The 13,682-nt window shown below is 43.3% G+C and overlaps 1 protein-coding gene and 2 pseudogenes across 1 annotated transcript in view; 1 reads left to right on the top strand and 2 right to left on the bottom strand.

Moving 5' to 3' along the window:
• Window positions 1–13,682, bottom strand: part of LOC145906436 (uncharacterized) — a 144,982-nt pseudogene that overhangs the window by 96,169 nt on the left and 35,131 nt on the right.
• LOC145906261 (NACHT, LRR and PYD domains-containing protein 8-like) overlaps window positions 1–13,682 on the top strand; it is a 28,039-nt gene that overhangs the window by 2,414 nt on the left and 11,943 nt on the right. Inside the window, exon 6 of the mRNA XM_082993687.1 lies at window positions 12,115–12,276. Within this exon, the coding sequence (XP_082849813.1) occupies window positions 12,115–12,276 (162 nt within the window). The remainder of the gene's footprint in view (window positions 1–12,114; window positions 12,277–13,682) is intronic.
• On the bottom strand, window positions 9,307–9,969 carry LOC145906262 (uncharacterized; annotated as a pseudogene).

Genomic DNA, 13,682 nt, shown 5'->3' on the forward strand with positions numbered 1-13,682 from the left:
ATAAATCTACGACGTTTCCAAAACTAGAGCTGTTCAAATGGAGAAAGTCCAAAATTAAGTGGTGAGTGACGCCAGACGTCACACATTAACGCGTATACGCTGTATACAGGCGAAATAGCGTCGACAGAACGCGTCTGTCTGGTTATCGGTGGTGTCGGCTTCCACAATCGTTGTAGTTCACGCTGCGCAATTTCGATGTCTTTCTGGAACGTGTTATTGCCTCTACACGTTTTTATTTTATTTTTTCACCAACACAAAACATGATAAACTTCCACTTGAACCTTTGCATACTTAGTGTGCGCGTAACAACATGTTAAATTACTTTACGATTACTGTATTGAAACACAAATACATAGCTTTGCATGTCGCGGACGCCTTGCCTGTTATTTCAATACAACATCAGTCCTTACATTAGCCACGTGGTCATCCCCAGGTATTGTGTTGGTTTTGATGAGGAATTTCAACTCCATGGCTAATTATGCCTCCTTTATTATCAGCACGCATACACGATTACCTCACATGCAATTTGCATATTCATAAATTATTGATGACTGGATTATTTGATTACACAGATTATCTGCTTTCGGGTTTGTAGTAGAACGGATTGTTGTTAGTATTATGCTTGTACTCACATTGATTCTGAGAAGAAATTTGGATTGCGTTGTTTTTATTTATTCGCAGTTGTTTAATTTTTTGTTTTATTTTTTGCTGTTGTTTGGTGTTTGTTTCATTCTCCTTTTTTTATTTATGTTGAAGACATTTGTGCACAGTTTAATAAAGTTTTGAGTCGCAGCTATTACACTTTCTCGTAAACCTGACCATTGCGGTGCTGGCTGGTTAGGACTTCATTGTTTCCATGTCACCATCATGGGCGTCGATTTTTTAACATTTTGTGAATTATTAAGGGCGACTTTTCCAGGTTTACGCAACATTGCCGATTCTTACCATTATGCTACAACAACTGCTACGTTGCGTAACAATCAACGAGAAACTTGTGTTGTCATGTTTGTGACAGTAACCCTGTTTACATGGCCAAGTCGACTTGAGCATCAAGTCGACTCGTGACCGGGTCACGTGATTTTCAAATTCGACGCGCGAAAACGACGAATTTACATGGGGCTTTTGAGTCAGCTTAAGTTAAGCTGTCTCGGGCTGACAGGCTGTAAATTCAGACTCTGTACTAAATAAATTATCAATATTTCTAACCTAGGCATGCAGAGAAAAGTTATTGGCAGTTAGTTTACGCAAATGCTTGCTGCAAATTGGTCCTTGATTATAATGTGAGTTTACTTTTCCAGATATAATAGATGATTTAACTAGAAAGCCTGCTGCAACCCATATTTTTTTAATTTCTGATTAAACTAAAAGGCTGCATTTTCCTGGAATGTGTTCACAACAACACCATGGTAAGAGTATTCAAGTGAAAATTTCATGTTTAGTAGTATTAGGCTAATTATCTCTGTCCTTCTTCACAGGATCCTTTTCAGAAGCTGTCTAATCCCGTAATCCCATGTACAATTGAGTGTCAGAAAAGACTGAATGGAATGTTTCATACCAGCCCAATTGTAACGTGCTTTTTCAACGGATCGGCGGCGTTACACGCTACACAGCAGTTTTGGCCTTTATTCCAAATGTGTTAAAAACGCGTCCCAGTTCTCCTAGGTAGTGGCCAAGCCCGCAGAACACAACAGACACTTGTATTCAATACAACGAAAATGACCAGCACAACACCAACGGAACAGGAACGGTTTCTACAAACAAAAAGAAACACAATTGTACATACGGTTTGCAAACATTCTACTACACTCACCAAACTGTTTTGCGACCGATCTATCAGCAGGCACAGGTTGCCCGTTGCGAAATCACATTCACAATCTGCATCAATCAGATGCCGGCAAAACTTCCAAAGGTCACAGTTTTTAGAGATAAACACAGTTATCAGATGTAAACATCATCTACGCCTTATGCAAGTAGAATCCTTATTCAAATAGAATCAGGTTAAAGCACATCCCAAAAAAACTGGCAACACAAGTATAAGCAAACCTAACCACGCGGTCTGCACGCGCAGAGCTACTGCGCAGCCTTTGTTATGAGTGTTGCGTCAAACATAGAAAGCATAACAAAAGCAGTAACGAAAAGGAATAAACAATTTTGGTTTGGGAATCTACATCCTCCCCCCAAATTGGGAAACCAATTTTTACAGCGAACAAAGATTCACAACTCAGTCTCATTCTCCTGCGCGGGGATCACCACGCAGAGCTTAGTGATGGGTCTCCTCAGGAAACCGCCGGCCGTCTTCACTGCAACGCTCCTCACCACCTGGTGTTTATCATGGAATAGTTCGGTGACTTTTCCAAGAGGCCATCGACATCGTGGAGCAGAATCATCGACGAGTAGCACAACATCACCTTTGGAAAAATTACTTCTCCTGGTGTGCCATTTTTGTCTGGAGATGATTGTCCGGGGGTACTCCCTCAGCCATCGTTGCCAAAATTCATCGGCAACATGCTGAACCATGCGGTATCGGCGTCTGGCGTAGCAATCGCTCGGGTAGGTCATCGTCGGCGGCAATCCCACCGATGGGTTAATTCTTAACAGGTGGTTTGGCGTCAAGGGCATGTCTTCACCAACTTCCAGGGAAATTTCAGTGAGAGGTCGTGAATTTATGATGTTCTCCACCTCCAACAGCAACGTGTGTAGGGCGTCATCGTCTAGTTTTCCCTCAGGATAAATCGCCATCATAATTCTTCGGACGGTTCTGATCATCCGTTCCCACACTCCACCCATGTGGCTTGCTCCTGGTGGGTTGAACGACCACTTCACCTTCCGCTGGCGCAAGTAGTCACAGATCTGATTTTGGTTCCATTTTTCCACGTCTTCCTTCATAACGCGGTTAGCACCAACGAAATTGGTTCCGTTATCCGAGTAGATGTGTGATATTTGACCACGTCGTGCAAGAAATCGCCTCAAGACATTCAAAAAGGCGTCTGTAGTTAGGTCGGCAGCAACTTCTAAATGAACAGCACGTGTCGTCATACACGTAAACAGACATCCGTACCTTTTAATTTCGCATCTGCGTTGTCTGATCAGCAAGGGTCCGAAATAGTCCACACCGACGTGTGAGAATGGTGGTCGTCAACCTGCAATCTGGACGGAGGCAGGTCAGCCATCAGCTGCTGACCTGGCTTGGCATTTCTTCGTCGGCATTATCCAGTAACGCTGGCACAACAAACTCAATGTGTAGTTGATACCAGCATGTCCCGCACCTTGGGCGTGAACTTCTTGGGCAATTAATTCCGTTAGGCGACAATCATTGGGCAGAATCGCCGGATGCCTTGTTTCGTAGCCCAACCTCGCGTTGTCGAGTCTGCCGCCAACACGAAGTATGTCGTCCTTCAATATAGGGTCGAGCCTATAGAGCGCAGATTTTGGCAGCAATTTACCCGTGGGTAGCGATGCAAGCCAATCAGCAAAGTGCTGACGCTGCACAAACTTGACGAGTTCTGACTCAGCAATTGTTAATTCGTCAATGGATATAGGCAAGTGTGACACGGTCACCTCTTTCTTTTTAGCTTTACAGTACAAGTAGCGTTTAAACCTGAGCAACCATGCAGTTGCCAACTTCAAACGATGTAGTGACGAAAAATGGACAATCAAACGATCAGTACCTTTTTCTTCGAGCGTTGTGAGGAAAACATCCGCTTTGATTCTTTCCAAGTCAAAGCTTTTGTAGACCTCAGCAGTAGTTGTTTTTTTGGTGAAACGATTTGGCCACTGGTCGGGTGTCTTTCGCAGGAACTCAGGTCCGGTTAACCACATTCCACTGCACAGTGCGTTGGCAGTAACACCGCGAGACGCTGCATCAGCCGGGTTTCTCAATCATGGACACATGAGTGATTCAAAATCTGTGTAATTCGATTTCGCGAAAATATAGGAAAGTTCTTACTGTCGGCGTGCAAACTCTGCAGCACAATGGATGAGTCTGTCCAAAACAGACAAGGACAGTCTTCTAGATCAAGTTCCTCCTTCACTGTTCGTGACATTTTCACTGCATCCAAAGCAGCCTCCAGTTCCAGTCGTGGTATGGTTTGCCTTCCTGAACCGGAAAGCAGTGATTTGCCCATCACCAGAGAGCACGTAACGTTACAGCGGTCATCTACTGACCTCAGGTAACTAGCACAACCTCGTGCTTCTGACGAAGCGTCAGCAAAAACATGTAACTGTACTTTGGACGCATTGGTGTTCATTCGATAAAAGTGAGGTATTCTTACCTCACAAAGGTCACAGAGGCTTTCTCGCCATTTTCGCCACCTGGCTTGATCCGTGGTCGGCACGACATCGTCCCATCCAATCTTCTGTCGACACACGTCCCTGTAGATCAATCTGGCTTCTAGGACCACGGGTGCAACGAGTCCAAGGGGGTCAAACAGGGAGTTTGTCACAGAGAGCATTCCACGTCGCGTAATCGGTTTGTCCGGCAGGACGACATTAAATCCAAACTCGTCCTCCGGAAGACGCCAGCTGATTCCCAGAACACGTTCCTGTACCTCTCCGCCAAGCGGAATGTTCTGGATTGATTTGGACCTTTCTCCGCTAGGGACAGAGTTCATTACAGCATCACTCAATGACAACCATTTAGTCAGCCTGAAACCTCCCATGGACAGTAGACTTCTCAAATTTTCCACCATTTTAATTCCCATTCCTTCTGTGGGGATTGATAATAAAAAATCGTCCACATAAAAGTTTTTTTTCACAGCCTCGGCAACACGAGGATCAAAAAACTTCCCAAATTCACGTGCGGTTTCACGTAGGCAGAATGTGGCGCAGCTTGGGGACGACTTCGCGCCAAATAAATGAACAGTCATTCGGTGAGGCACAGGATCCTTCAGTGTGTCGCCTCCTGGCCACCACAAGAATCTGAAGGCGTCACGATCCTGCTGCGTGACGCGTACTTGATGGAACATGGCTTCTATGTCCGCAACCAAAGCCACGGCTTCTTTGCGGAATCTCAGAAACACTCCAACTAAGGAGTTCATTAAGTCAGGTCCTTTCATCAAGTGATCGTTGATAGAGTTACCGTCGCACTTTGCGGCACAGTCAAAAACGATTCGAAGCTTATCCGGCTTCTTTGGGTTTACCACGGGGTGGTGAGGAAGGTACCACTTCCGACCATCAGTACTAACTTCTTCTTCTGGTACCCGTTCAGCATAACCCTTTTCCAAAAGGATTTGCATCTGCTGAACATACTTTTGACTTAAACTTGCATCACGTGACAAACGCTTCCTAAGACCAGACAGTCGTTTCTGTGCCAATTTAAAAGTGTTGGGAAGAACATCTGCCGAATTTCGCCACAACAGCGGTAACTGGTAATGTCCATCTTTGTGTTCCACTTGCTTGGCCATGATGTCATATGAAATGACGTCTTCTGCTGAAAACTTCAATCCAAACTCCATTGCTTCCCTGTTGCTCCGGAGCCACTGGAGGAAGGATTCGGCATCCCCCAAATCACCACTTCGCATGGGGTAAGTTTCACCATCATCGGTCACGATGACGTCATCGATGTTATTTAAGGAATTGAAACGTTCAATTCCTTGCAACAGAAAACTACAGCCCCTGGAGGTTTTCTGTGGAGCATAACCTCTTAGCAACCAACCTAGAGGCGTTTTGACAGCGTCCGGGTACTCCGGATCAGGAGAGAACCGACTATCCAAACATCGATGAACTAAGTAGTTGTCTGTACCAATAAGTAATGTGACAGACCCACCTTTGATTTGCGGTAAATGTACTCCCTTCAGATGCTTGGGGCGAACAGGTGTCCCAAACTTTGGGACATGCTCAGGCGGGACAGGGATTTCGTCAAGTAGCGTCACTTCCGGTAAATTGAACTCCTCTCCTCCCATCAAGGGCAGTACTGACATGGAGATTTTCACGGTGTTCAGCTCCCTTGCACCATTGATCGAACCGAGCTGCATACGAACGGGTTCGCCTTCTACCTCAACATCCAACATGTTGATCAGCCGTTTCTCACAGAAGGTTTTGTCCGAACCAGTGTCCAGCAGAGCATATGTTTCAATTTCCTTGTCCCCGACGCGGACTCGAACAGGAACAATGTCTAACCAAGCGGACAATGAGTTGCTACCATGACAGCCCACGGTATTCAAGCAACTACCCTGCGTCAAAGACGCCGAGTCATTTCCATTTTTGTCCTCCGAAGATGCGTCCGTCGGTCGAGGTCTCGCCGGATTGTGCAAGAGCACATGATGGTATGCACTTCCACAACCTTCCTCATCGCAAACCGTCTTACTGCTACAATCGACAACCATGTGTCCCACTTCAAGACACCGGAAACACAAACCTTTCGCTCTCACAAATTGTCGTCGCTCACGATGCGATTTTCGTTTAAACGCATTGCAGACGTCGAGGTCATGCGGCTTTGCACAACAAGGACACGGTTTCTTTCGTTGTGTTGACTGTTGTTCGTTCTGCACCAATTTCTGTGCACTAGTAGTAGCAATGGCGTTGTATGACGTCGCCTTTTGTCGTTTGATACCTTGATTCTTTTCAGGGCCTTCCTCACTCTGCTTTACAACGAAATTTGCAAAATCCACGAAACGCGCGACTCTACCTGTTTCCCTTTGCAATGCAACAGATACAGATACCCATTTACATTGCATCTCCACAGGTAGCTTGCTAGCAATAGCAACAATAAAACCGACAGAATCTACGGTAGACATTCCAGTGATTTCCTCCAATGATACGCAGCATCTCTTAAGGAGGACGGCCAACTTTTCCAAAGCGTCGGGGTCGTTTCGTCCAATCTTCGGACTTTCTTGCAACTTCCTTTCGCAGCACCGAGCGATGATATGTGGTTGACCATATCGTTTGTACAATTCTTTCCAAGCAAGTTCGTAGCTGACTGCAGGGTTTGAGGATGACGTATGGTGCCTCAGCTTTTCATTGACACTCGGCGTGCAATGTTGCAGCAAGTATGTAAGTCTTAAATCATCACAGTCCAATCTGCTAGCAATATGAATTTTGTACCGATTTGCAAATGACCAATAGTCCATAGGGTCGCCATCAAACTTTGTTATTTGTGGTTTTGGCAGAAAACGTTCACCAACCTCCGTATAATGAGGTCTAAACTGTGTCGTAGAGGTATGTCCATTATGTGGCGAGTAAATATTATCACGTGGTACCTTTTGGCGATTAGGACGTTCGAATTCCTTGAACTTTATTTCATTTGGCTTAGGATCTTCGATCACTAATTCTTCAGGATTCTTGGGACACACTGTGTCTTTTCGAGGTTCGTAATTTAACGAACAAACACTCCCAACTTCTTCCCATGCGTTCAGTTCGGCTTCTGCTAATTCTAACTTCCGTTGAGATTCGCGATCAGCGATTTCAGCTTCCAATTTTCGTTTGGCTAGTTCTCGTTCAGCTTCCAATTTTCTTTCTTCTTTTCTTTCTTCATCTTGCTTGCGTGCTAATCGAGCAAGGTTTAGCTTCACACGACTTTCCTTTAACTTAATACTGTATGTCGAGCTCCTAGAAGATCTTACGCTCCCAGTCACACAGTCGATGAGCACTTTAGAACCGAATCATTTATAATACCGGCAATCCAGAGCAATCGGAGCTAAATATTTCTCCGAAGAAAAAACGATTTCGGCCTAAAGCACATCGTAACACCGGTAGAAAAGGTGAATGTGAAAATAAACAAAGAAAAAACATGCGAGTGAAAGTGAAATTGAAAATACATGAAGAAAAGCGTGAAAAACACAAAACGAACAAACACGTTTACGTCGTCAGGTGATGTCACATAATAAATCAACAATAACAACCGTTCCAATCCATCCTCGATATTCGGATAAATTGCCAACACCTGACTTTCGAGCATAGTTATAGAGGTTCTGGAGTTAAACTTCCAGTATCCTCTTCCGCGGGACGGATTGTTGGTATTAAGTTATCATGCAATGGTCTGACAATATTCCCGGGTCGATATCGGCATTTGTAACATTTGAAGTGAGTTGTTTATCTAACAAAAAGAAATCAATACGTGAGGCGGCGTATGGATTTTTCTGAAAACTCGAGTATTTCTGCAGGTTTGGATTTTTTGTTGAAATATATCTTGCAAGTTTCCTAGATTTGCATATTGCTCTAATTTTTTCTTCGCATTCCGATTAGCATGTTTATCGGTACCCGGTTTGTCCAGTTTGTCGTTCAATACTAAGTTAAAATCTCCGCCTATGGGCATTTGAGAAATTGTTTGGTGATGAAAACAAGTTATCTATAAATTCCGGTTCGTCCCTGTTTGGTCCGTAGACGTTGACAAGGACCAGCTCAATAGAATAAATTGACATTTCAACCATTATGTATCGGTCATCTTGGTCTACTCGAACGCTATTTGCATGTTGCGAAGTTGACTTGTCTAGAAGAATTGCAACGCTTCTACTGTTGGATGTGCCATGTGCCCAAAACGCTTTACCTCCCCATTCCATTTCTCACAACTTATCTTTGTTAACACTGCTATGCGTTTCCTGCAAGAAGGCAATGTTAACATTTTTTGCTTCGAAAATATTGAAATATCGATTTACGTTTCATTGTGTTGTTTAAACCGCGAACATTTTGCGAAAAGATGTTTAGAGCCATAACTTGTGTTCTCCTGTGATATTCCTATGTTCGATTTACTCCGAGTTCCATGTTCCATTGGTATTCCATGCCACAAAAGGGGCTAATTTGGCGTGCCGATATCTTTTAACACGTACAACTAATTATTCTGCATTTACAGATCCTTTTTTTACATCCAATCTTCAACGGGGATTTAGGCACAATATTTACGGTTTTACAAGCACACTTAAGAGAGTACCTTTGGCACTGCACGCATTCGAACATGTCTGCATCAAGACGAAACTCTGGTTGAAATTCTCTGCAGCAGGGCATGAGTCCCATTGTGTTCTTGCAGGCTGGGCACTCACATACTTATATTCCCTTTTCGGCCAGGAATACTTCATTGGTGCAGCATTCCAATCCTACAGCATATTCTGAGCCACATGACCAGCATGTGAAGGTGGTTGCATTGCCAGGTAATGCTGCTTCTTTTTTGCATTTCTTGCATGCAACCGTGTTTGTATGTTCACACAAGCTAATTGATTTGCTTTTCGGCTCCTCCGGACTTCCTAGACTTCTCTTTTTGCTATTACCTTTAAGAGGAGTACTTGCTTGCAGTTTTTTTTTTGTTGCTTGAAGTTACCTCCTGTGGAGTTCTTTGGAGCCTCGTCGTCGGTTGCTGCGTGTTTTGCAACCGTCTTATCAGCTGTTATCGGTCCTTTTGGTTGTTGCGGCGTTTCGGTGTGGTGTTTGGTTATTTTGTATTTGTGCACCTAAATCTGGTAAATCCTGTTTTCTAGCTGGACAGTTTGCTTGTGTCATTTTCCTCCACAATACTTGCAGGTAAAAATTTGGCCATGATAGGTTACATAAAATTCGAAATTGTCTATTTTAATGTAGCTTGGTATCGGGTTTCCTTCTATGTCGTTTAAATTCATTTAAACCACTCTCATTCCGGTCAAGAGCCCTCCTTATCTTTTCGATGGGCAATTATTTGGACCTTTCCATATTTCTTTGTCGGTTCGTCGACTAGGTACTCGTTAGGAAATGGAATAGGCACCCATCCGATCGCAACATTAATTTTGTCGCTTTGATACAGTCGGACATACTTAATATCTTCGTTATCAGCCAGTATGCCATAAAGCTCAATATCATTTTCTCTGCTTGTACATGTAATGTCGAGGTTGTTTCCTCGCATTTCAGCTTTACCAACCATTTTTTACCGAGTAGTTCACGCTCTTCAGGAAAGAAAGTAACTCATATCTATTTTTGGAATTTCTCAGAACGCAGAGATAAACAGTTTGGCATTTTAAAACTTGCCGCTTTCTTATTTACTGCTTGCGCATAACTTGTCTTGTCTGTCATTTTCGCTCCTGCTCGCGCGAGCGTCAGACCTAGAATGTTTCTTTCCGGTGTGCTTGTTGTGTCAATCAAAAAAGCGACATCTACCGGCTCTAAATTTGTATGTAGATCAGGGCAAAAAGCAGAAAACCTTTCTTGTATGGGTCTTCACTGGTGAACCCTGGGGCTCTAAAGGGTTAAGCAACTATCTTGCAACTAATTTTGACCTTATTGCGTAGACAAGAGGCGGGTCTAACATGAAATGACAAATTAAGGTATACTTCTGTGATTCAATTTTGAGCTATGAAAAAATTTTCAACTAACTTTTTCACAGCACCCAGCACCAACTGACTAGCTTAATGAGATGGGCAAAAATGCGCTAAAATTGCACCAAACACGCTGAAAATCGCCCTGGCAACAGCACATGACTTCCTGATCATTTAACCATAAATTTGAGCCCAGTGCATCACCGGTTGCCTTGTGACATCACTGAGTTTCTCTATGACAAAGGTACAAGACGGCATTCCCAGCGTACCAAATTTTTTTAAAAGAAACACTGATATTAGATCATAAGCGTGATACGCGCATCTCGTCCATTAACGCCGATGTCTTTCGGTCGAATAAGGAAGGAAAGTTAAATACGCGCGATGCGCGCTCCTGGCAAGAAAGGTTAAAAGTGTCAACCGTGTCTTGATGGCTGCATACTTGTGTCTATCAGGTAGTAGTTCCAAAACATTAATTAGTCGACGCGCTGTGTCCTGATCTAGTGCAGACACAACGTGTGAGTGCAACTCGGTAAACGCCCAGACTACCCTGCATTGAAGGTTTACCGAAAAGACCTAGAGTCGTGCAACCACATTGATGGCTACTTTTGAATTGATAAGAACAAAAGATAATACGTATAATAAAGCTAAAAACGATTGAAGCGTTTTTAGTACAGCACTTCACTAGCGCCCAACAACCAGTCTCTTTCAGACCACAGCGCTACAAACTCCGTTCATCACTCCCTGCGTGCCACCAACATCAGAGAACTGTCAGGCTTGCCGCTGATTACTTCACCCGTCAGCACCTGCACCAATTAGCGTACCACACGTCTGCCACGCAAACACGACTTCCCAAGCGCACAAATTTAAACTGTGAAACAATTACCGATACATAGTAAATGTGCAGGAAAATACCCCCAGAAAAATATGTGAATTAAGTGCATAGAGGTAAATGGAAAACAAAGAAACCAATCAAACGTGCGTAAAACAAAAACGAACAAATTCGTTTACAGAAAATCTCTGTTTCGCCTTGATGTCCCCAAGTGTAAACTGCGCTTTCACTTGCTGCAGATATACACGTGGTTGTGGAGGCCAAGATGTCGTTAGCTTGACGGTATCAGCATTTTCAGTTTCCATCATGCGTGTAATACTCCAATAAATCTTTGTTGGAATGCAAGTTCACCAGTTAAAGTGGTTGCACCTTTTTTTCAGAACGCCTCGAAATGATTCCATAACCGATGACATCCCGTGCCATAAGGTTTCATAGTGTAACTCAAATCTAGCCTTGTGGAAGTAGTTTACTGTACCTAGTGACGTTGATATTTTCACATTCGCCATGTTCAGTACAAATCGGTTCTACTGTTGGCGCACAGATCTTCCATTCAGCAAATTGAAGGGAAGAAAACCGGTTGATTCCAACGCACGAAAGCGTAGTTGGTTTCATCTGTACGAAAGTACCTTGGCAGCTTGCGGTTGCAGCTTTTATTTTGAGCGCCGAAATGTCAGTTACAATGCATGCCCTTTATTTTATAAAATGGTCCTTTATTTAATAACAAGAACGCGATTGTTGGCACACAAAGCTCCCTGGATTGTAATCTTATAACTTGGATCGTCGAGTCTTAATAGCAAGCTAGTTAGTTACACTGGACGGTCGTAAGATGTTTTATTATCAGGAATCGGTTTACCTCCGTCATTCATTCTGATACAAACCTCACAATTACTTCGTCTGTCCCAGTTTCTATTCATTAAATCAATCGGATTTATTTGAATAGGGATAAGAATTATTCGCGCTTGACTAAATATAATTATTACTTGTTTGATTCGTGTTTTCAACTGATTGTTTTTTGATATCAATTATCTGTGTTGTTATTCACACTTTGTTTAACATTGATATTATTTCATTCAGCTGAAGAAGCTCGGCCTTTTGTTGAACAATATAAAAGACCGTGGTGCGGTTTACGTGGCCGACTGCATTCACAACATTGAACAAGTAGTTCTGGTTGCATGCGGCCTGACAAGCGTTGGTGCCGAACATCTATACGAGAAGATTAAACTTTTGAAGAAACCGGTGAGTGATTTCATGTCTTAGTCGGAATTCGTCCAACACACACGAACTTTGTGAGTGTCGCGAGCAAAAATCCAACGCACGAAAAGAAAGAGAGTTACAGGCTTAGTTATTTAAATGGTGACTGTCGCCATATCGCTATTTAATGCTTAACCGTTTTATTTCCACCATACCCCAACTATAATTTAGTTACATTGTGAAGATCATTACATTTTTATATCTATCCTATGCACCAAACCAGCTACAAACTGCTATCGTTGTTCCCCAAGACTTTTGTCAGTTAATTACGTCACGCTGATGTTTCTTCAGTCGTTTTCGTAATGCGCGGTCAGTCTCACCAAAATCGACCATGTCGTAGTTGCCTCAGTGTGTTTAGTACACCACACCTCACATATCGGGCATATCTCCTGTGCAGTCCGAAGAACGAAGTAAACAGGCGGGCGTTTAAACATTTGGATGTGTAATTGTGTAAGAAGACGCATCAAGGTGTCAGATAGCTCTCCAAAATTCGTAATTCAAACTAGAAACCATCTCCGCTGAAGTTTATGATTTATGGCACTACAGTGGCCAACAATACCAAAGGTGTGGACTGGAACACCGAAACGGGATATTCAATGATAGATAAAAGCGCGGGCACACGTAATTCTTCATGGGAATTACCTTTGGCCAGCGAGTGAAACGGTCTATCACCGTGAGTAGATATATCCTGCATTGATTATATTGTAATGGCCCAACTATGTCAATGTTGGCATGACTGACACGGTTTGACGGACGTGGATATTCCTTTCACGTCGCTTTGATGTGCTGTTGTACTGTGGCTCGGTGACATAAGAGACACTGCCTTGCACATAAACCTACTTGCTTGCACAATCCAAGCCAATCAAACTTGGAGGGAATAAGCTGCTTGGTGATGCGGATAGATGGATGAGAAAGTGCATGAATAACGTCAAACACAATTTTCGTCCATGTTACTGGGACGACCGGAAGTGGATTACCGAGTTACACGTCGCATAAAAGCTTAACACCTGAAATCGTAACGTCCTGAAGATGAAGGCCATTCAAAGCTGTACGATACGTCTGTAACTCGTGAGTTTGTTGCACAGTTGACAAAGCTTCAAAGTCGAAATCCAAGTGTGTTGTTTGCAAAGTAGACATGGTAGAACGCTAACGGGCATCGGATACTTTGTTGCTTCTTCCGTTGATTTGCTGCACATCAATGGTGAACTCCGATATCGCCGAAAAATGTCGCTGTTGGCGTTCGGACCAAAGCTCTGTGTTTTTTTCCGAACCAAAAGTAAGAGGTTTATGGTTTGTGTACGCAGTAAAATTGCGTCCTTCAATAAAATATTGTAAACATCTGATTGCTGGGTAAAGTGCCAACAGTTCACGATCAAATGCGCTGTACTTGA

Source organism: Ascidia mentula, chromosome 6 (assembly GCF_947561715.1).
Source record: "Ascidia mentula chromosome 6, kaAscMent1.1, whole genome shotgun sequence".
Lineage (NCBI taxonomy): Eukaryota > Metazoa > Chordata > Ascidiacea > Phlebobranchia > Ascidiidae > Ascidia > Ascidia mentula.